The following is a 24,019-nucleotide window of genomic DNA, read 5'->3' as shown; positions in this document are numbered from 1 at the left end:
TTGGCTAGGTTTGAGGCCCATTTGGCTTTGAAGGCCTTCCTGCCATTGATCAAAGGGAAGCTGCAGTAGCTTCTCAAGTACAACTCCACTGCCATGTGGTACTGCAACAAGTAGGGCAGAGTGTGGTCCTTGGTCCTATGGAGATGGCTGGAAGGTCAGGGTTTTTACCTGAACGCAAACCACCTTGCAGTGTCCCTGAATGCCAGAGTGGACAAACTAATTAGGTAGTGTCTGGTAGATTGCAGGTTATGTGTACATCCTTAGATGGAGCAGGGCATCTACCAATTATGAAGGAAACCCTGCCTAGATCTTTTTGCCACTGTCAAGCACACCCCATGTTAAAGGTTTTGTACAAGAAAACTCGATAGTGGAAGTATTTCGTCTTGATAGAACACCGGACTCCTGTGGCCCTCTCCTGCCCAGAACTCTGAAAAAGATGAGGTACAGCCATGCCTTGATCGTTTTAGTGGCTCCAGATTGGGCCAGGAGAATGTGGTGCCCAGACCTTCTGGGCATGAGCATCTGACCTCATGAGATCAGTGGGAGTTCCTGTCTCAGGAACAGAGCAAGTGCCTCCACCTGAATCTGTGCAATCTATACCTACATGCATAGAGATTGTGCAGTGGAAACTTTCTTTGTTTGATCTGCCACCTAAAGTGGATCACAACAGAGTAGAGGGAAAAGGAGGTTTACTAAAGACCAGGTCGTCCTCCTAGGTACAATTGAAAAAATGAAGTCAGTGTCTGGGTTCAGGGACCTGTCTTGTGTGTGGGCTATCTACCAGCAGTGTGTAGGTGTAGCCGTTCAGAAAGAAAAGAATTTTTCTTTCTTGTTATCCCCTCACTCACCGGAGTTTCCTCACGGTGACATGCTTCATCATCGGGGTCATCCCAGTTCTCTACGAAAAGGGGAGTGCTGCGACTCTCGAGCTACGAAGGAGCACTATGAAGTGAAGGACTATGTGTGGTGAGAGTAAGTGGAGTGGATGTATGTGTGAGTGTTAAAAATACCGTGCTAGTGGGCCTCAATGTTTTATTCTGCTCCTAGACCGGTATGTTAAAAGTGGGGTTTGTACTGTAGACCAACCTGTGATGTGGGTTGGTTCAGTATCTGGTCAACATGTTTCACGCTACCCCTAGCGTTTCGTCAGGACCATACAGGGACCAGCCCTGTATAATACCACTCCTAAAAACCTAGATTTAGGATTCAAATATTAAATTTAGTGCGAAAGTCGCAGCACGCCCCTTTTCGTAGAGAACTGGGATGACCCCGATGATGAAGCATGTCACCGTGAGGAAACTCCGGTGAGTGAGGGGATAACAAGAAAGAAAAATTCTTTTCTTTCTGAACGGCTACACCTACACACTGCTGGTAGATAGCCCACACACAAGACAGGTCCCTGAACCCAGACACTGGCTTCATTTTTTCAATCACCTAAAGTGGATGCCATCCTTGCCACCAGGCGCCTTTGCACAAAATCCATTTATGCCGCAAGTCTCTGACCTTTTACAAGTAAATCTGTTGGATGGACGTCTTTATGTATGTTTTATCTTCCGCCCTGTGAGGGTTTGTAGTAGACACTATTAAAGAATATTTGTCAGCTCTTTCGGCCTTTCTACATTAGCCAGATCAACCGTCATTGTTTATGTTACCTGTTGTGATGCACATTTCCTCCCAAACAGTTTGGGATGCCACAGTGGGACTTAATTTGGACTTGACGTTTCTCATGTGTACGTACATTCTTCACTCTGCCAGCATTCTTTGATTCGCCTCGCCCCTCAAAAAAGGAGAAGAGGATTCATCGGTTGGACTCCAAAGGGCTTTAAGCTTTGATATTGATTGTACCAGGGTCCAGTGAGCAGATGTTTGCCTGTTTGTGGAGCTCCCTGGAGCACAGAGAAGGAAGGGTGTGCAGAAGAGGACCCTGTCGGGGTGGATAGCCCTCTGCAGTAGCATTTGCTAGGGACTGGCTAAACAGCTTTCTCTGGAAGGTCTGAGGCCCATTCCACTAGAGCTAAGGCTGCTACCACTGCGTTGACACACGCAATACTTTCCTTGACATTTTCCAGGCTTCAAGCTGGGCGTCAGTACACCGGTTTATGGAGCAGTACTGCTGGACAGCGAGGCCTGGAGGAAGGGGCTTTTTGCCTGCTTGGTCCTACAGAACCTTTTGGTTGGAGTCCATTCCACAGATTTGCCACCTAGACAGGTACTGATTAATGTCTATTCAAAGGTGATGCGTCTGCAGTTAGAAGTCTCCATCGAAAGTGCAGATTCTTCGTCTTCCCACTTACTGGTCCTGCAGAGTGGCCTCTTTTTAACATCTAAAAAAGGTCCCAAGGTCGCATTGTCTACACTGGTACTAGCAATTTTTTTTTTTTGTCAGAGTTTTATATAGCGCGAACTAGACCCGAACCGAATCAGGTATCAGAGCGCTTTACATAGCACCAGTTACGTTACATGAGGACACACATTCATTTTTGTTAAGCACGGGGAGATTAAGCGATTTGCCCAGAATCACAGGAGGTCTGGCGTCGTTACCGAGACTCGAACCCAGATCCCAGGACCTTCCTGAAATGATACCAAGATATACAAAGTAGTAGCAGACCAGGGTCATCAGGCGCTGTCAATATTTCACCTCCTATTTTAGTACCTGGAAACGAGTTTATAGTTCTACCTGTATTTTATGTAAGGATGGAAGCTTACGTGTGCAAGTTCTAAGCTCCCACACAATCTGAGCTGAAACATGCAATAGGCTGAAACGGAAACATGTGGGGTTGGATTGATTGAACCAATCAGTAGACTTGGAAATGTCTTGCAACCTTCCTCTTGGCATAAATGCCGTGGGTGCCATGGTCCTCTTGATGGGCTCTGAACATACTCATTCACACGAGGCATGCGTGATGCCCCTGCAACTTGCATTATCTGACCAAACTAAACATTTTAGGAGTAGACACAGCTTTGGAAGTCTTAACAAATGAAATTAAGAGTTTGTCATTCAATCATCCCTCGTTTTGATCTCATACTTGCTTACACAACACATAACACACAACTTTGATTGTTCCAAAACATTGGGTTAAAAAAAAAACACACGAATAAGCCTTAGCTCAAAACACCAAACCATTAGGAGTAAACAATTTACTAGAAATATATAAAGAACTCACATAAGAAAATCACTTAAAAGACACCAAATATAACCACATAGTTAACTTCAAAAGTATTTTGATTTGATCTTAATATCTGCCTCAAGCAATAATTATCATAAAAATATAAATATGTCACAAACACATACTATATCTCAGCTTTTGCTTGATCATGGCATAATTAAAAGTCCTACAAATTAAAACATCCTTACCAGGTAGCTGTGGCACTGAGCCGCAAAGCTTACACAATCGAATAAAGCACTTTTGACTTGACTTGACTTGCTTACACAAGGTACACGTGTTAAGCATTTAAACAGCACCAAAACTATTGAAGGAGAAATTGACACAACACTCCAGGAATCCGATATCAATTTATAAAAATAGGTTGCATTTTTAACACTAATTTAGAGACTACAACGAAAAAGATCTACCAAAGGGTTCAGAAGACATAGCTTTTACAAGGGTCAGTGCAACTTCACTCAACCGCGAACAAACCTTGGTAAAGGAAATTAATTGGAAACGTTTTCATGGAAAACTTAGGTAAGTGTCAGTGCCGTCAGTTAAAAATACTTGGGGAAAACAACTCCAGCAAGAAGTAGTCAGGGAGAACCAGCAAGGTCCTCAAGAACAGTTACCTTCAACAGGAAATCAGCCCTTCACCAGTTCCAGACACTTTATCCGTGTTGCAATGGATTCCTACGGATTTGCCCTGATGCAAGGGATGAAGGACACTGAGGATTCTCCAAGGATGATATGGATGCAATGCGGTAGTAGGGGGTCTTCCTGCAAGGATTCCTCAGTTCACTAAGATGGTGAGGGGGTCCCGATTGCAGGGTCAACGTCCCACTAAGTCCTGGCCGGCCTGGCGGAAATCCTGTAGTCACAGGACTACTAGTCTCTTGCTGTCATAGGCCAATCCTTCTTAAGGTCGATAACTCGTCTAATGAAGGTCCCAGCAACTCTCCAACAGCAACTCCCGGGTTCAGCTAACTCTGGGGCAACTATGTACATCGGATTGTGGTCCTCGGTGCTGCACGGTGGCAGCAGCTTGTAGACTTTGGGCAAGCAACTTGCCCCAGCAGGCTTCTTCAGCCACTGTGTACCAGCGGTGAGAACAGGAGGCCAGTCTGTAGGAAGGTGGATATCTGACTATGGTTACCCCCAACTTTTTGCCTAGTGTTTAGCTGTTGTTCACTCTCTGTGCCTGAGGGCGCGCAAAGGAAAAATTAAGAAAGTGACTTCATCGCATAGAGGTAGCCCATGTATGCGGCTCTGCTCCTTCACTTAAAGGGCTGTGCGAGGTAAGATCAGAACCGCACGACCTCTCCTGGCGATGCGCAGGAGCATTGGAAAGGAGAAAATGGCTGGATCTTGTCTGTGTGCTTCCCATTTCGACTAATTCTTATGGTTGCCCATATTCGTTTCCAGACTTGCGAATGGTATGCACAATATGCATGTCTCGTCTCGGTTAGTACACATTCCACCTTAGCAAACTATATGCATACTTATAAAGTGGGAGCGTCATTTCCTCGCACCCTTCATTTTTTTCTGCTCCTAAGTCTGATACTTCAAGTAGTTATAGATTGTGCGTTTACCACTACTAGCCGCCAGATGGCACTCTTTCCTAACCATAATTGCGGTTTTGGCTTTTACGCTTTAAAATTGTCCAGTCTGTTGAGATTAATTCAAATTTTTCTTTACCCTTCGCAAGAGATTAATTATTTGGTACGTTATTGTCTTTCTTCATTGTTAGACACATGATTATTGTTTTTGTTAATTCTCTCTAGTGGATCAACTTTCTAAGTCGATATTGCACAATTCTTCCAACTTTCTAACGGTGTGCCGTGTTTTCTATTACTTGGTCTGGTACTGCATGAGAAGGCTAAATGGTCAGTCGGTGGGGGCTAAAGTTGAAAATGGCATCTAAAACTCACCCACCGCTTCCCATCCTGATGGAGTCCCCTTACATTGGTCATGCTTACCAGAAACTAAGAGGAAAACAAAAATGCTATAATAAATCCATGCATCCGCGCACTTGTAATACACACTGCTTCCTGTACAGGGCGCCACGTGTTTATTTTCAGAATTGTGCAGTGGCAGCTATAGTCGAAAGTAAGCTAGCCTGTCCCTCAGGTGGGTGTTAGTGTTATTCTCAAAGTTTGAAATAAATTGCTCCAAGTGTGCATTTTATAACGATGTTAAAAGTGAAATGCTAAAAGTAACCGGTGTCGAGAGCAGCCTCAGACACTCCCATGAACCCAGTGATGTCTCTTTCGGACTCGTGAAAAAGCCTCCAAAGCAAGAAGTGGGCTTTGGCATCAAGGAAAGGATAGCATCCGCGGCAAATATCAATGAAAAACATTTTCAACATGCGGTAATTATGTCTCTCCATCACTTATTTTTCATATTCGATAATGTACTTATTTGACTCTCTCAAACCCCAGCTTATAGATTTAGTAAACGTAACTTTGTCCCAAGACTTCACCGTGTCATTTTCTGGAACTTAATGCTTGTCTCCTATTATCACCTTGTCATATTATATATATATATATATATATATATATATATATATATATATATTTTTACTATTTTCCTGAAGTGACAGGTTTTAGTTGCTACTAAAAAACTGATTTGGTCCTGAAGCATCTGTCCATCATTTTGAGGACACACGTTATCCCCGAATATCATCTTCAAAAAATGCTGAAGTTGAATTTCAAATTCAAATTACTTATTTGGTTTTAAAAGTTCTCTTAAGTGTAACGGGACCCATAGTCCCAGCATCTGGCTTTAAACATGGGTAGTGTGATTCCTGTTCTCAGCATGGACAGCGCTGCAGTAAGCCTCCAAGATAATGTGCGGACTTTAAACTCCTTTGTGTGCGTGGGTTCTAGCCTAAAACTGAGCGTTTGCCCAACATCATCTTTTGATTCGACTGAGTGACTAGGTTACATTTGTTAATGTGTTCAAAATGTGACCGGTGGGCGCCCATATGTTAATGACCGAATAATGTGTTATAAGGGAGACTTGCATCGTGGGAGCGATAATGTACCACTGAGGTCAATTAATAGCAGCTGAACTTGTTTTCATGGTTTCCATGATGTTTTCAGGACTTTCCACCTTTAGACAGCTCGAGCTCATTGCTCCTTATTCAAAACATTCCTGCCCATCTCAGTTTGCGGCTCCTAATTTGATGGTTTCCTTTCTTATTTTGAGGTCGAGCCTGGGCAGCGCATGCGCTGCTCCGCGAGGCATGCTGTATTCGAGTATAGACTCGAAGCTTCGCCCACTCTCCGCCCATATTTTTCTTTGGCTTGTGTCATTGTCCTTTGTAAAGGCTGGTTTCTGATTCGTTAATAGGCTTGTTAGTCCCTCCTTCGTACTGCCTTGTCTTCATTTGTATCCTCCCATGAGGACTGGCCCTTTTACTTAGGTTGTTACACAGTATGTCTTATTTAGTCTGTAAGCACTATTTTCTTTGATGAGTTTCTCCTACTGCAGGCACAACATGCTTCCCTGCAACATTCAGCTCGCCATGCGCGCTTTCACTCTCTAGGTATCCCGGGACAATGGCGGCCGCTTCTTTTAAGTGAAAGTGAAATAGATTGTACAGCTGAATTGATAACATTTGAGTCTAGAAATATCCTGGGAGTATTACTATCGTTTGCCCATCACTACAAAGTCTTGATAGATAATTAATATTTATAATTCACCTTCCTCCAAGATAGCCCCGGAGTTAGGGAGTTTTTATGAAAAAACTTTGTTAGATTGGTCCTTCTCGCCAATAGTTTTGTTGGCGGGAGACTTTAACTTACACCCCTGTGACACCTGTGCTGAGGAAAGGGACCAGGTCCAGTCAGAGGAACCAAAGCCGATTCATTTTAAGCATACTAGTCAAGTCGATAATCCTAATCTTTTAATCGCAAAACCACAACCCTTTGACCTCTTAACTAGAGAAGCGTATGTCTCACCCGCGGTTGTCCTTATCTTGAACGGAAGAAACAAAAATTCAACTATTGTCTATATTTTGGTTTCTGCTCGCCTGCTTTATTTGGTAGATTTTAAAATAGTCTGGAGTATTTTTAGTGATCACAACCCGATAACGTCAAAGTTTAGTTGGAATGATCTTGGAGCAAAGACGCCCAATATTAATAAATACCTGTTAATTTCCAAATCTCAAGGGAGGCGTTTTACCTGGAAGAAAGTACTGCAGGAGGACCTTTGAAGGAATCTGGTCCCGAAGTGTAGTCGCAAATTTGAGGTCTGTTTGAATGTAGATGCATATGATCGGGCCATTCTAGATTCCTTTTCCATTATCTGCAAAGAGACTCAGCGAGCCCTGACCAGATATAACGTCAAGGCTATTAGTCCAGGACCTAAATGGTTCGATACGAATTGTTCAAAGATCCATAAAGGTATAAAGATGGCTCTGAAGACTATACCAAGGCAGACATGCGCAGGTAAAGCGGCCAGGCAGGCATATGCTTCAGTCCACTGGGAAAGACTAAATGCCCTGAGGAGGGAATCCTGGGATAAGCTCAAAGAGGCCTGCAATACAAGGAGTAGTGCAGACTTCTAGAGGGTAGTAAAGACGCTACTTTTTAATGAGAGCACAGTTCTAGACCTGAGCGCTACTATCCCTGCGCAAAAATGGGAAGAGCATTTTTGTCGCATTTATGCAGGAGATTGCGACTATACAAAAATTGTCTGCTATACTACAGGAAATATTGTCCACTTTGTTCTTGAAGAGGTGAGGGAAAGCATAATGGAACTGTCAGCAGGGAAGGCACCGGGCCCAGATGGGGTTCCTGGTGACCTTTTTAGATCATATATAGATCTTTGGGTACTCCACTTTTGAATGCAGTATCCCACGATCACATTCCAGTTTCGTGGTAGCAATCAATCAAAGTACCTGTTTTTAAAAGGGGGATCCGCGCTGATCCAGCGTGCTACCGTCCATCTGTAGTAGGGGATCTCTGTGTATAGTCATAATCTAGTGAATAGTCCCGCCCATGTGCGTGGACCACGGAGCAATCAAAAATAATCTCTAAAGGTGTCGAAAAATGCAGAACTGCACTGACACTTAAGAGAGAATTAAAGACAGATAATGCAGCCTATATAAACAGGCTACACTGTCCAGTACTTCAACTAGAAATTCCACCAAAAATCCACAAACAGCAAAGTCTGTCCAGATTTCCCTTGCTTCAGCAGCAAAAACCCTCTGGATTGATAGAGAGGAAGATATGGACAGACAAGCCCCATAGTCTGCCTTTATGTGGCTCAGAACAGGATACTGTGCCTTTAAGAGAACTTTCCAGAACTTCACAGTATCCCAGAATGCACTGCAGGTCCCTTTTACTTTTACTTTCAGTTCTTTTTTCCGGCTCCTGCAAGCAGGACTCTGGAGCATTGAGCTCTCCCTTTTCAAGGGTTTATTGGTGATTTTTCACTTCTGTTCAAGTTTTGAGTGCTTTTCTAAAGTACTTTTGTGCCTTTCTTATGGTTAATCCTTTGATGCACTCTTTTGTTGTCAATATGCCTGCATTATTTGACAAATGTCCAGAGTGCTCCAGGAAGAAGGCCAAATCGGATCCTCTTGAGGTGTGTATCCTCTGCCTTCCCTCTTCCCATGTCCCAGAGGAGTGTGTCATTTGTCAAGGCTTCTCTGGCAGGACCCTGAAGGATAGAAGATCAGGCTTCAGGGCCTTGAGGAAAGAAGGCTGAAGGCGCAAGGTGGGTCTGGAGGGGCTTCCTCTGCCCGTGCTGAGGCCTCTGGGGGGGGGCTCCCCAGGGGCAGGAAGGCCAGCAAGCGCCCCCATTCTCCGTCTGGGTCGATTGCACCGACTACGGCGTCGAGAGGGATGACTACAGTATGTTCCCCGTCTCCCCAGGGCTCTGGGTCGAGGCGACGTCGACGCTCGACGTCGAAGGAGCTGAACAGACCGACGTCGAGGTCTCCTGTGACGATTTCATCGTGGTCCTCGTCTGAGTCGTCGTCGAGTGATCGACGTCGAAAGGCCCGCCGTCGGCGAAAAGGAGAAGGTCGTCGGCGAGGGGATCCTCGTCGTCGAAGAGAAGATCGCCGTTGAGGCGAAGGAGGTCGCCGTCGAGGCGAAGGAGGTCGCCGTCGAGGCGTAGGAGATCGCCGTCGAGGCGAAGGAGGTCGCCGTCGAGGCGAAGGCATTCGCCGTCAAGGGAGAGACGGTCAACGTCGAAGAAAGACGCTCGCCGTCCGGTAGCCGTTCTTCGACGCTGAAGAGACTTGGAAGGAGGTCTAGCGCCATGGGAGGTTCGCCAACGTCCCAGGCTGGAAAGGAAGGCGGATCACCGATGTCGGTGTACTCCATGGTGTATACCCTGACACAGAAGCTGATTACACCCCCGCCTCCACTGCCGAGGGGGCTCCCTCCGCGGGCCCCAACTCCTCCGCCGCTACCACCACTTCCTCAATCTCTACCTCAACCTCAGCTGCCGGCAGACAAGCCGCCTCCGGTCCCTCCGAGGTCGGTCTCACTGCCCAGATTTCCGACTCCTCCCAAGGGGACCCCTCAACCGAGGGCCCCGGCTAAACCAAAGTTGCCTGCCCCGGTGGAACTGGCGGATAGGCCGAAGCCAAGGAGGTCATGATCCCGCTCCGGACGGAAGGGGAGATCGAGGAGTCGATATAGATCCTCCACCAGGTCAAAACGGCGCCATAGAAGGCGCGGATCGTGGTCCCCATGGACTTCTCAAGGTCCAGGACCAATTAACCGACGTTGTCGGAATCCCCGGGGACAAGGGTGTCTCCGGTGGACGACATCAGCACGTTCCAGGATGTTCTCCTGAGGGGGGAAGCGAAATTCGGAATCACGGTGACGGCTCCAACACCCACGACGTCCGTGATCTTTGAGACGCTTCACAAGAAGCATTTGTCTCGCCCTTTGCTACCACTGGTGCCTGGGTTGGTAGAGCCCGCGGTGGAGCTGTTCCTCAAGCCAGCAGTGGCGAAAGCCGCTCCCTCCCGACTTCTGAAGAAGCACAGGGCCCCGGTTTCAGACCACTCAGCTGGCAGGAAGGCTTGTGGGACGGCATCCACGGCCATGAAGGCCTCCAGCGATGCGGCTTTGCTAGGGCGGTATGACCGTGCCCTGCGGGAATCCCTTCAACAGTTCACGGAACTCCTGCCAAGAGATAAGAGGGAGGACTTCCAGGAGATCCTCAAGGAGGGGATGCTGGTTTCTTACTGTTGTAAGAGCCTTCGGAAGGCTCAGGCTCTTACAACAGTCTCCATCTACAACAGTGAGGACGGTATCTTCTCTACTGGGATCGATGGCCTCTTGCATTTTCCTAACGCCACATCCACGACTGCACATGAGACCGTTGCAGGAGTGCTTGGAGGATCAGTGGGATCAGAGGAAAGGGTCTTGGGACGACAAGATACGACTGTCTCTGCATGCTCTTCAGTCTCTGACGTGGTGGTGTTCAGCGGAGAATCTCCTCAGAGGGGTTCCCTTCCACAAGGACATTCCCACTTAGACTATCGTGACGCATGCTTCTCTCCACGGCTGGGGAGCACATTCCGGAGACTTACAAATTCAAGGAACGTGGTCTCCGACAGGGTCCACGTATCACATCAATTTCCTGGAACTCGGAGCTGTTCACTTGGCACTGAAGGCCTTTCTTCCGTCCTTCCAGACCAAATCTCTGCTTGTACAGACGGACAATACGGCCACGATGTATTACCTCAACAAGCAGGGGGGCTCGAGATCGCGCACTCTGTCGCAGGAGGCGCAGGCGATCTGGCGATGGCATCTGGCCAGAGGACTGACGATAACGGCAACCCATCTACCAGGTGTGCAGAATGTTCAGGCAAACGCACTGAGCATACTGAGTCAGGAAAACCACGAATGGGTCATAAACGACGAAGTACTAGGAGAAGTCTTCGCAAGGTGGGGGACTCCAGACATAGATCTGTTCGCCACCTCCGAAAACAGCAAATTCCGAGACTTCGCCTCCAGGTACTAATGTAAAGTAATGATGATACTTGTAAAGCGCACTGTTACCCCATCTCGGGGTGTCCTGGCGCTGAAGACCGCTGGGGAACCCGTCCTAGCTTTCCCTGTGAGATGGTCCCTTCTGGGTATCTCCAAAGTGAAGCCAGGCATCCCCGGCGTCTGTGGGGGGCCGTTGTAGAGATGAAACAAGCTTAATTCCCAGAGTTGCCGAGTGTGATCCCTGGTTAGAGTAGGCACCGAGGCGAGAATTATCAAGTCCGTTGACCCTGGTCCACGACCCTGCCGCGTCGGGAATTGAACCCTGGTCCCGGGCCGTTCTCTGCTTCCGGGTCTGCCGCCTCTAACCAGTGAGCCACACACTCCACTCCACTACCAGCAGGGGACGCTGGGGAATGCCCTATGGATCAACTGGTCGACAGCTTTCTGTACGCTTTTCCACCCATTCCCCTGATTACGGCAGTACTCATCAAGCTGTCCCAGTCCAGGGCACGGATGATCCTGATTGCCCCGGAATGGCCCAGGCAGTGGTGGTTCACGGACCTGCTTCACCGGTCTCTCCTTCCTCACATACGGCTGCCGTGCAGGCCGGACCTTCTTACGAAGTACGGGGGGCAGATGTTGCACCCCAACCTCTCGTCTTTGAGTTTGGCGGCATGGCTCCTGATCCGAAGCGTCCGTTTGTAAAATAAACGGTCGTGAGTAGTCGGGACTAATCAAAACAGTGTCCGACGTTAAAGATTGCTTTAGGGCTTCGAATGACTGTTGAACAGGCTTGGGGGGACTTTGTAGAACTTGTTCGGTGTTGCACTGTTTTTGCAATAGATCAGTCAGTGGAGCTGCCAACTGTGAAAATTGTGGGATGAACCTTCTATAGTATCCCAGTAAACCCAAGAAAGCCCGTAGATCTTTCTTTGTCTGAGATAGTGCAATATGGCCATTTGAATCTGCTCGAAGATTGCATGGACATACTGAAGGAGGCTAAGCGACTTTCCACTCGGACTTCCTATGCTTACAAGTGGAAGAGGTTCTGCATCTGGTGCAAGTCCAAGAATTATGACCCGACGACGTAATACATCTTATCTTTTACATTTGGCGCAGTCTGGCCTTAATGTTCATTCCATTAAGGTTCATCTCGCTGCATTGACTGCCTACAGGAAAAGCCCTTCACAGACTTCCTTCTTCCAGATCCCTGTGATCAAAGATTTTTTGGAAGGCTTTGAGAAAGTATTCCCTCCTGTCCGGCTTTCTTCGCCTTCATGGGAATTTGTGGGAGGGCAGGCTTGATAAACAGGCGAGGAGGCTGAAGAATAGGTTTAAAGGAAGGTTTATTAAGGATTGGTAAAGAAGTTGAAGGTTGTTGAGTTATAGGCTTTTGAGATTGTATGGCGTCATCCGAGTCCGACGAGGATGTTGAAGTTCGATCTTCGTTGTGTTCGTGATCGTGATGTGTTCCCGATGTGTTCCCCGGAGGCTCATAGGAAATAAAGAAATGAAAAGGAGCCGTTAGAATGAAGTAGTGTTATGTCAAAAAGTCATAACGTTATAACTTTACAACCTAAGCGTTTTGGTGAACAGTCCTGCATACAGTAAGGACTGTAAGAAAGAACAAGAAGGGGTATTTTCACCACCCTCAAAATGGTAGTATACTATTATTTAGTACTAAGGTTCGATTATCAGGATGGGTTTACAGTAACATAGGATTTAATCTAAGGCAGCGTTGTATTCACAAAGAACTCGGAGTTACCACTTTGTTGGACGCTATGCCCACCCGTGCGTTACCACCCTCTCCCGTCTATTCCCAGTTTACAATCACTAACCTGGCTCCGCCGTAACTCTCCTGAGTCACGGCCGCTCTCCAGCCACCTCCGGACACCACCAATCTTCGGACAACGTTTCGTCTTCGTCCTCGTTGGTTCCGGATGTCCAATTCTTCCTCCGGTCGAGTTCCGCGTCTTTTTCCTGCTTTACACCGGGTCCCGCGTTTTCCTGCTTGTTTTTGGGTCCCGCGTCTTCCCGCTTGAAACCGGGTCCCGCGTCTTCCTGCTTGAATTCGGGTCCCGCGTCTTCCTGCTTGAAACCGGGTCCCGCGTCTTCCTGCTTGAACTCAGGTCCCGCGTCTTCCTTCCACGCTGTCCTGGTTCCACCTACTTCTCCCCCGTAACGGTTATTCCACTCCCCTCTTATTGGTCCTGAGGAACTGTTTCCGGTCTTCGAGGGAGGAACTTCCAGGTCGTATCCCTGTTCGTAGCCCTGCGAAGATAGACAAGAGGAGCCTGGATATCGTAGTCGGAGAGGTCTGGTAGGCAAACTCTCACATCCCCTTTCCCTTGCTGTCTTTCTTCTAAGGGGAAGCCTTTCTTGTGGGTATCTGGACAAATAGTCTGCATTTCCTTGTTCTTGACCTTTCCTATGTCGAGTCTGAAATCTGTATGGTTTTAAAGAGAGGAACCACCTCAGCACTCTCTCGTTGTGTCCTTTGTTTCGTGCTAACCATTCTAAGGGAGCGTGGTCTGTGAACAAAGTAAATTCTCTTCCCTCTAAATAATACCGTAATGTCTCGATAGCCCATTTGATGGCAAGGGCTTCTTTTTCGATTGTGGCATAGTTTTTTTCTCGAGGAAAAAGCTTGCGGCTAATATACAAAATAGGTTTCTCTCCTTGCGGTTTTTCTTGCGATAGCACAGCCCCTAGTCCTTGATCCGAAGCGTCCGTTTGTAAAATAAACGGTCGTGAGTAGTCGGGACTAATCAAAACAGTGTCCGACGTTAACGATTGCTTTGGGGCTTCGAATGACTGTTGAACAGGCTTGGGGGGACTTTGTAGAACTTGTTCGGTGTTGCACTGTTTTTGCAATAGATCAGTCAGTGGAGCTGCCAACTGTGAAAATTGTGGGATGAACCTTCTATAGTATCCCAGTAAACCCAAGAAAGCCCGTAGATCTTTCTTTGTCTTGGGGAAAGGAATATGGGAAATGGCCGACAATTTTGAGGGTTGGGGCCGTATAACCCCTTCTCCCAACAGATAACCCAAATACTTAACAGTTTGAGCTGCCAAATGACTTTTGGCTGGGTTAATCTTTAGTCCTTGTGAACCTAGTGTGTGTACCACTGCGGCAAGATGTTCTAAATGCTGTTCCCACGTATCACTATATATGATGATATCATCAATATAGGCTCCAGCAAATCCTTCATAGGGCCTTAGTATTGTATTCATGGCCCGCTGAAACGTGGCAGGAGCTCCATGTAACCCAAAAGGTAACATCCGAAATTGGTACAACCCATCCGGTGTGGAAAAGGCTGTTTTTTCCCTGTCTTCTTTTTTCAATGGAATTTGCCAATATCCTTTGCATAAGTCCAAAGTGCTAATGTATTTGGCTTTTCCTATTCTTTCAACCATTTCATCCACTCGAGGGAGCGGGTATGTATCGAATTCTGAAATTTTATTCACTTCTCTAAAGTCAATACAAAATCGAATGGAGCCATCAGGCTTTGGCACAAGTACAATGGGAGAATTCCATTCACTGTTGGATGTTTCTATAATTCCCATCTGTAACATCTTTTGTACCTCCTCTCTTATCGTCTGTCTCCTTGCTTCGGGTATCCGATAGGGTCGTAATCTAACCCTTTTCCCCGGGGTGGTCCTTATAGCATGTTCAATTAGATTAGTCACACCCGGAGTATTGGAAAAGACGGATTCGTGAGACTGCAATTTCTCCACTAGCTCCCTGGATAAAGACCCTGGCAAGTCTGGATCGATACACTGTTTGAAAAGGGGCTCTTGAAGCTCAACAGAGTGAACTGCTGCCGGTGCTGGACCCTCCCATTTCTTAAGCAAGTTCACATGGTATATCTGAGAGATTTTTTTGTTACTGTCTACCTCAATGCGATAAGTTACGGGTGTAACTTGTTGTAATATAGGATAGGGACCCTGCCATTGTCCTAGTAACTTCTGATCCGAGGAGGACATCATAAGCAGTACCAGGTCTCCCACCTGGAAAGTTCTGAGTTTGGCTTTCTTGTCATATTGTGTCTTTTGTGCGTTCTGTGCCTCCTCTAAATTGTTACGGACAATTTCTCGCATTTGACTCAAATGCGTTTTTAGATTCGTGACATACTCGGGTAAAGGCTTGTTATTATCATGTTCAGCCTCCCAGTGCTCTCGAGCCATATCCAAGAAAGTGCGAGGTTTATGGCCATAGAGCAACTCAAAGGGAGAATACCCAGTACTCTTTTGTTCCTTGCACCGGATAGCAAAAAGAGCCAAAGGTAGGATGTCTTCCCATTTTCTACTTTCTAGGTCTAACAACTTTTTCAGAGTGGTTTTGATAGTAGCATTATATCTTTCTACCAGACCATCTGTCTGTGGATGGTAGGCCGATGTTCGGATCTGATGTATCCCTAATTCTTTGCACACATCTCATTAGTTTGGAAACGAAAGGAGTTCCCTGATCCGTTAGGATCTCTTTGGGAAACCCTACTCAGGAAAACACTCCAATCATGGCTTTAGCTACATTAGTTGTGTCAGGACGACGGAGAGGTAAAGCTTCAGGGAATCTTGTGGCATAGTCAACAATCACTAGTACATATCTATAACCACTTCGAGAGGGTAAGAGAGGCCCGATTATATCCATGCCCACTCGACTGAAGGGATCATTGATAATAGGCAATGGAAATAATGGTGCCCGAGGAGGATGATATCGACTATGCCGTTGACAAATGGGACACTCCTTGCAATATTTCTTTACATGCTGATAAATTCCTGGCCAATAAAAATTGTCTAATATGGTCTTTTCCGTCTTATCTGCCCCAAAATGACCACCCAATAAGTGACTATGGGCTAAATATAACACTTTTTCCCGAAAAGGTTCTGGTACTAACAACTGCGCTCTTTGATCATGACTCTTTCTATACAACAATCCCTTGTTAATAAAAAAAATAAGGACCTACATGATGTGGATCTTCTTCATTGAGGGCGTTCTTCCAGGCCTCTTGTAGTACCGGATCTTCCCGTTGGGCAGCATGAAAATTACGATCTGTTTCCCATGGATTTTCCACAGGAATGGACGGCATCACCACAGGTGGCTTTCTTTTTTCTGCCCTCCTCTGATTTCGACTTTTCCGTGGTTTGGAAGGCAGCCACTCTTTTCCAACATCTGTGGAGAAAGGAGCTGTAGCCAGCCACTCTCTGGTTTTTTCCGTGCCTGTCTCATGTAATAACTGGGGTAATTTTTCATAATCGTTGCCAAGAATAGCCTGTTCGAGAAGTCGCGGTATTAAACCCACCGTCAAGGATGTACCCTGGTCTTGGGGATGTTGAATTAAGACCTTGGCAGTCGGATATGGTTTGGTATCGCCGTGTACACACTTGATAGCCACCATACCGTCAATGGGTCCTATGCGATCTCCCAAGTCTTGCGGACGAACCACACTATGTAAGCAGCCTGTGTCAGCTAATGCGGTCAGGGGTTGTCCGTTTACTGAAACCGTACATTTGTATGGGGGTAGTTTCTTTAAGGGGGGGAGAACAATAATAATTGCGCGCCAACCCAATTTCCATGGGTTCTTCTCTTTGAGGGCAAAACCGGGCTATGTGACCGAACCCTCCACATTGAAAACATTGAGGCCCAGTCTGAGGATGTCTGTTAAGAGGAATACTGGGTATAGGCACTGTAGGCGTACCTGGGACAAGAGCAAGAGGTTCAGGTTTCTTGGGTAAAAGGGGTCTGGTCGGTCTATGAAGTGAATGTCCTACCGGTTTCCCTACGTCCTCTTTCCCTTTTTGAAAGTCCTGGGCTCTACTATATGCACTGGCTATTTCAACCGCCGTTTCTAGAGTGAGGTTTGCCTGTTGCCTCACCCATCGTTGAATGGGTGGATGCAGAGATGTTAAATATTGTTCTAAATATATTTTTGCCATAATCCCATCTTTATTTGTAGTAGTTGGTTTCAACCAACGATCAGCCATGTCCTTTACCCTAAAATAGAGTGCACGTGGAGTTTCTTGTGGACCCTCTTTCATTTGTCGTAACTTGATTCGATATGTTTCATCATCTATTCCTAGTCTTTCCAAAATACATTTTTTTATGTCTGCGTAGGGAACCGTTCCCTGAAGGGTTGCAGCTTCGTAAGCAGCCTGTAAGTCACCTGACAACAGGGGACCCAAATATTGTCCCCATTTTTCCGGGGGCCATGAGGCCGCATTGGCCATGCGTTCGAAGTTACTAAAGAAAAAGTCTGGGTCCTCTCCTGCAACGTACCGTTGTAACACTACCCAGGGTAAGGTTGTAGGACCTCTTTGTTGACTGAGTGCTGCGGTTAACTTGTCTACAACGGTTCCCTGTGTTTGTTCCTGGTCGGTGAGTACTTTTTGTAGTTTCCCTCGGTCTTCCTCTACGACCGTTAGGAACCGTTCCATTACTTTTCCCAAATGTTCTTGGTTTTCAGCCATTTTGGCTAGGGCGGCCTCCATTTCGCCTTCAAATCCCACTTCTGACACCACTTGTGGGAGGGCAGGCTTGATAAACAGGCGAGGAGGCTGAAGAATAGGTTTAAAGGAAGGTTTATTAAGGATTGGTAAAGAAGTTGAAGGTTGTTGAGCTATAGGCTTTTGAGATTGTATGGCGTCATCCGAGTCCGACGAGGATGTTGAAGTTCGATCTTCGTTGTGTTCGTGATCGTGATGTGTTCCCCGGAGGCTCATAGGAAATAAAGAAATGAAAAGGAGCCGTTAGAATAAAGTAGTGTTATGTCAAAAAGTCATAACGTTATAACTTTACAACCTAAGCGTTTTGGTGAACAGTCCTGCATACAGTAAGAACTGTAAGAAAGAACAAGAAGGGGTATTTTCACCACCCTCAAAATGGTAGCATACTATTATTTAGTACTAAGGTTCGATTATCAGGATGGGTTTACAGTAACATAGGATTTAATCTAAGGCAGCGTTGTATTCACAAAGAACTCGGAGTTACCACTTTGTTGGACGCTACCCCCACCCGTGCGTTACCACCCTCTCCCGTCTATTCCCAGTTTACAATCACTAACCTGGCTCCGCCGTAACTCTCCTGAGTCACGGCCGCTCTCCAGCCACCTCCGGACACCACCAATCTTCGGACCACGTTTCGTCTTCGTCCTCGTTGGTTCCGGATGTCCAATTCTTCCTCCGGTCGAGTTCCGTGTCTTTTTCCTGCTTTACACCGGGTCCCGCGTTTTCCTGCTTGTTTTCGGGTCCCGCGTCTTCCTGCTTGAAACCGGGTCCCGGTCTTCCTGCTTGAATTCGGGTCCCACGTCTTCCTGCTTGAAACCGGGTCCCGCGTCTTCCTGCTTGAACTCGGGTCCCGCGTCTTCCTTCCATGCTGTCCTGGTTCCACCTACTTCTCCCCCGTAACGGTTATTCCACTCCCCTCTTATTGGTCCTGAGGAACTGTTTCCGGTCTTCGAGGGAGGAACTTCCAGGTCGTATCCCCGTTCGTAGCCCTGCGAAGATAGACGAGAGGAGCCTGGATATCGTAGTCGGAGAGGTCTGGTAGGCAAACTCTCACAGAATTGAATGTGGTGCTGTCAAGATTGATGAAGGAGCCTTTTGAACCTATTCATAAGGCTTCGTTGCAGCACCTGTCCTGAAAGGCGGCGTTCCTCGTGGCCATTACATCGGCCCGCAGGGTGAGTGAAATTCAGGCGTTGTGTTGCCAAGAACCTTATACTGTATTTCATGCTGCTAAGGTTGTTATGCGTACTCACCCTAAATTTCTTCCCAAGGTTATTTCTGATTTTCATGTCAACCAGACTATAACTTTGTCTACGTTTTTTCAGAATCCTTCATCTCCAGCGGAAAGGTTTTTACATTCCCTGGATGTTATGAGGGTGTTGAAATTTTATCTGGATAAGACCAAAGATATTCGTAGGTCAGACCAATTGTTCATCAATTATGGATCAGTCAGGACGGGTCTTGCTACCTCTAAGCATTCCATCTCTAGGTGAATTGTGTCCTGCATACAACTTTGTTATCAAATGGCTAATAAGACCTTAGGGGGTAAACCTAAGGCTCATTCCACCAGGGGCAAAGCTGCCACGACGGCTTTGCTCCGTAATGTTCCAATTGCAGAAATCTGCAAGGCGGCCACTTGGAAGTCGGTTCATACCTTTGCTAAGCATTACTGCCTGGACACTGATGCCAGGGCAGACTCGCAGGTTGGGCAGGCTTCGCTACGAAATCTGTTCGCACAATAGAGGTGTTATTTCTCGTTTTTCCACCGCCGCTTGGGTGTGGGGATGGGCTTGCCATTCTATTCACTAGATTATGACTATACACAGAGATCCCCTACTACAGAACGAGTAGTTTCTGTCCTGTAACTCCAGTTCTGTAGTAGGGGTATCTCTGTTATAGTCATAAGCGCCCACCCGCCTCCCTGGTGGAGAGAGATATTCATGTAAGGAATGCTACAGGTCCGGCGTGTTACGCTTTCAAAAAGAACTGAAAGTAAAAGGGACCTGCAGTGCATTTTGGGATACTGTGTAGTTCTCTTAAAGGCACAGTATCCTGTTCTGAGCCACATAATGCACATATGGGGCTTGTCTGTCCAGGTGTTCCTCTCTATCATTCCAGATGGTTTTTGCTGCTGAAGCAAGGGAAATCTGGACAGACTTTGCTGTTTGTGGATTTTTGGTGGAATGGCTTTTTAAGTACTGGACAGTGTAGCCTGTTTATATAGGCTGCATTATCTGTCTTTAATTCGCTCTTAAGTGTCTGTGCAGTTCTGCATTTTTCGACACCGTAAGAGATTATTTTTGATTGCTCCGGAGTCCACGCACATAGGCGGGACTATTCACTAGATTATGACTATAACAGAGATACCCCTACTACAGAACTGGAGTTACAGGACAGAAACTACTCCATCTCTTTGATAGATGTGGAAGTTAAGGTGTTGGGTATGGATTTGTTGAAGTGTCAAATAGATTGAGCTAGTAATAACAATAGACATTCAGTATGGATTCAGGTCGGGACGAGGCACAACCAAACAGAATGTTTACCTATATCTTATAGTCAACAAGTACACAGTAGCTAAAAAAAAGTATACATTTAGCCTTTATGGCCCTCGGCACAGCGTTTCAGACACTGGTGAGATCTTAGCTGAGTGCTCTGCTGAGGGACATGGGGATGGATGAAGCCATTGTTGCGCTTTTACACAATCTACACACGGGGCTCGAGGCGATGGTAAGATTTGGCCCATCATGATAATGCACCCAGCGCTTTTAGCTGGGGAGAGGGATACGCCAGGGATGTATTTTAGCTCCTTTTCTTTTAATTTTTATATATAAATTGATTAGATATGTTTTTAAGGGATAATTGTAAAGATGTCTCAAGAATAGGACATAGAACCGTTCCCGCTTTGTTGTATACTTTAATATAAATGGCAGAAAATAAATATCTAAGGAAACTGTTACGAATCCTACAGAACCTCGCTGCAGAAAAAGCTCATGAAGAGGATTTGTGTAATTAAGCAGATTCCGAGAAGGGAGCCAAAGTTTCATCAGTATGAGATGTTTGATGGTGTTGGGAGGTCAACAAATGAGTTGTTGATTATTTTTAGAGATAGGGGCAGGTTATATAGCTGACATACTATTATGGTGCTCTATATGGACTCAAAAATAATTGTATTTTAACTGATTAATATTAAGATATTATTTGAATTAGAATTTTAGCTTGTGTATACCATGGTTAAGCTATATAAAAACTACCCTGTCCAATCTGGACTTATTGCATGTTTTTAATTCGCCAGAGAAAATAACCAAATCATTCATTGCAGGAGTCAAGGGAGCATTTTATGAGTGTACCCAATAAGTTAGAATGCAAGACTCACAGCATAAACACTACTACATACATTATGCTATGTTGATATTTATTGATAAAATGGAATGTTATCTAACATTGGATATGCCAATAAACCATAGAAGACTTTTAACATATTTTCGACTGAATATGTTCCCGCAGCTTGTAGCAGGATTGCATGGGCCACATAACCCTCCTGTATGTTTTTGTGATGGGCTCTTTGCACTGGACACTTTACACATCGCACTAATTTGTCCGAAATGGGCCAATTAGCGCCATAAGTATATACGTCCATTATTTGTACATCTGAATTTTAATCAAACGAGACCTGCCCTTTTATGTCTACAATGTTTTTGATAATTGTACTGTTTGTTGGTATGTATCGAGATTTGTAATATCTGTGTATTATGCTTATTCTTGAGTCTGAATCGTATGAGACTTACTTCATAATATTAACTGATGTTCTTAATATTTTTGTATGATTATTTTTATGATTGCCGATGTCAACCGAATAAAGTAATTATTGATTGATTGATTGATTGGTCGAAGTGAATAGGTCTCACACTTACAAGAGTTTGAGCTATTGGCATTGTAAATGACAATGCGTTTTATTTATGTGTTAATTATCAAAATAGATAATTAAAAGGCATGTCATTTACAATGCCAATAGCGCAAACTCCTGCAAATGCGAGACAGATTGCATTTCAAATGCTTGTGCTTTTTGCACCCAAGCAGCATTTTGCTCTCAGCACTTTTGGATTGGACACTGCAGTGCATGAGGGACTATTTTCTCTGCTGCTCGTTCTCCTCCTGCTCGCCCCATCATTCTGTTCCCACTCTTTTTATGAAAGAATTAGATCCTCCACCTCAGCCCCTTTGCACTTCTACGGCCGCATCTGCTGAATTGGCAGTTGGACAGCTATAAACAATTTTAAAACCATTGCAAGATGGTTTTGCATCGCCTGCATGCATGGTGGCCACATTGAAATAGCGTTTCTTATGTTTTAAGAAAAAACATTCCAACCTTTCCAAGATGGCTACCACGACCCTGTATGCGAGCACAATGACCAGAGGCAATAGTGCATTGGAGACGCCCACTTCCTTTGCCAGTGTTTGTTCTGTCTTGATATCAGTTGCCTAACTGGCACTGCTTTGGCCAATATACCCAACAAATGTTAACAAAATTCGGCCTATTCTTAGCACATTTCGCGAGACGGCGCCATCTTGCCCCTACTGTACCAATGAGTTTTAGTTTTCAGTATATAAACCATGGATAAAGGCGACCTGTCCTTGTCTCTGTGGGGCAAGTGTCTGGCGGAGGTTGGCGGGGGCTTGTGTTTTCAGTGTTATCGACCCTCCGTGTAACCCCTGTGTCTCTGTGTTCCGCAGCATCGCGGAGGAGCTGTTGGAAGACGCGCTGGAGGCCGTGGCCGCAGAGTTGCAGGATCTTTGCGAAGGGTACGCAGAGGCCGTCTTCACCTCCGAGTTCTTGCAGCCGGTGCAGTGAGGGATGGAGCCTGGGATCTCACACCTCACCACCAGCCTGTGTGCTATGCGTGGTGTCCCCGATGGACGCTGAGGTGATCACCTGGAGGGATTGCCTCATATAGTGAGACTAGTGAAATGTTTTTACGGCTTGTTTTTTACCTACCGTGGCCTTCTGTGCTCTGAAATGTGCTTGCTGACAGAGAATTTGGAGAAAGGATCAGGAATACCTGCAGAAGCACAACCAGGTAGTTGTAAGGCAATATCAGGACATAGCTCACTTTTTTCCTATGTTTTTGTGCAAATTACCAGAGCAGAAATGTGTACTTTAGTTTAATTGCTGCTTTTATTTAATCCATCACTGTGACTCATTTTGGTGCTGTGTAATGCTAATTACTTCTTCCTTTTCTGAAACCTGCCTTTGATGGGGGATGAATCGCACAACACATGTAAATGGTTTACAAACTCCTGAAGAATAACCAAAAATCTTTGAAATTTCATTGCCTTTCATACTTCAAAATATAGCCTATTTCGAAGGTAAAATTGTGGCTAAGAAATATTAAAAGGGGTCAAGGACAAGGCAGGTAATTTATACAAAAGGACCAAATGTGAGCAGGTATAGTTGTGTTTTTTGGTTTAATGTGACTTCCTGCCTCTGTAAATGTTTAGTGTTTTTTTTATTCCTCTGACTTTTAGTGTTTTTTTTTTATTCCTCTGACTTATGACAAACCTTTATCGAATAGTTTGTTGTTTTAAGACCCAAATTAAGTCTCTAATCTTATTTCCCGATACTTGTCATAAAACGTTTTTCTATTTCAGTGATTCTTAAAAGCAACACAATTACATTTCAAACAACAATACAAAAATGTAAAACTTTGCGAGGAAGCTTTACAGAATTAAAGTTTTTAATTATCGTGAGAGTGCAGTGCTACACAATAAAATTATAGCAGCAAACCAGAGTTTTGCTACGCAGAACTCTGCGAAGTGACAAAAACCTCGGCGGAGTTCTGCAAGTGGCGAAATGCAGTGCGAACTGCCATTCACGCTGGGGCTCCTGCCGCTCGCGCATTAATTCTGCCCGAGCGCCAGCTCGTGCTCGCGAACTTAGCATTCATGAGTGCGAGCAGGGGAAAAACTCAGATGCACTATGCGGAGTGAAGAAAGCTCTGCGAACGGAGTGGAGTACACCGCCAAGGCCGCCCTAATACTGACAACCCTGCTAATAAAATTAAGAACAGCTAGGGAAATTGCATAAGATCCTAACAAATATAAGATTTTAAAACCATAAAAGACAGATAAAAATAACAATTGTATGGTGGATTTTATTGAATAATTATTGCAAGGACAAGGAGGGCGACCCTGTATCCACACTCCTTGGGTAGGGAATATCACCAAAAAATGCAAGTTATGAATCAAACATTCAGAGTGACCAGCTGCTAGGCTGTTCTCCTGCGTTTTGGAACCCCAGTCCACCTAGATATAGAATCAGAAGGTGGAATATTAAGTGGATGACATGTCGCTGACTCTGCCCCCTAAGTCATGGGGCTCTTACTTTTAGTGCCGGGGCAGGTGACT

At 45.7% G+C, this 24,019-nt stretch overlaps 1 protein-coding gene across 1 annotated transcript in view; it reads left to right on the top strand.

Annotated features, from left to right (window-relative positions):
* KIAA0753 (KIAA0753 ortholog) overlaps positions 1-23,708 on the top strand; it is a 294,415-nt gene extending 270,707 nt beyond the window's left edge. Inside the window, exon 17 of the mRNA XM_086954540.1 lies at positions 22,349-23,708. Coding sequence (XP_086810666.1) covers positions 22,349-22,466 — 118 coding nt within the window. The 3' untranslated portion in view covers positions 22,467-23,708. The remainder of the gene's footprint in view (positions 1-22,348) is intronic.
* Positions 23,709-24,019: the final 311 nt, after the last annotated feature.

Source organism: Lissotriton vulgaris, chromosome 2_1 (genome assembly GCF_964263255.1).
Source record: "Lissotriton vulgaris chromosome 2_1, aLisVul1.2, whole genome shotgun sequence".
In the NCBI taxonomy this organism is placed as follows: Eukaryota; Metazoa; Chordata; class Amphibia; order Caudata; family Salamandridae; genus Lissotriton; species Lissotriton vulgaris.
This window is presented reverse-complemented; position numbering and strand designations above follow the sequence as displayed.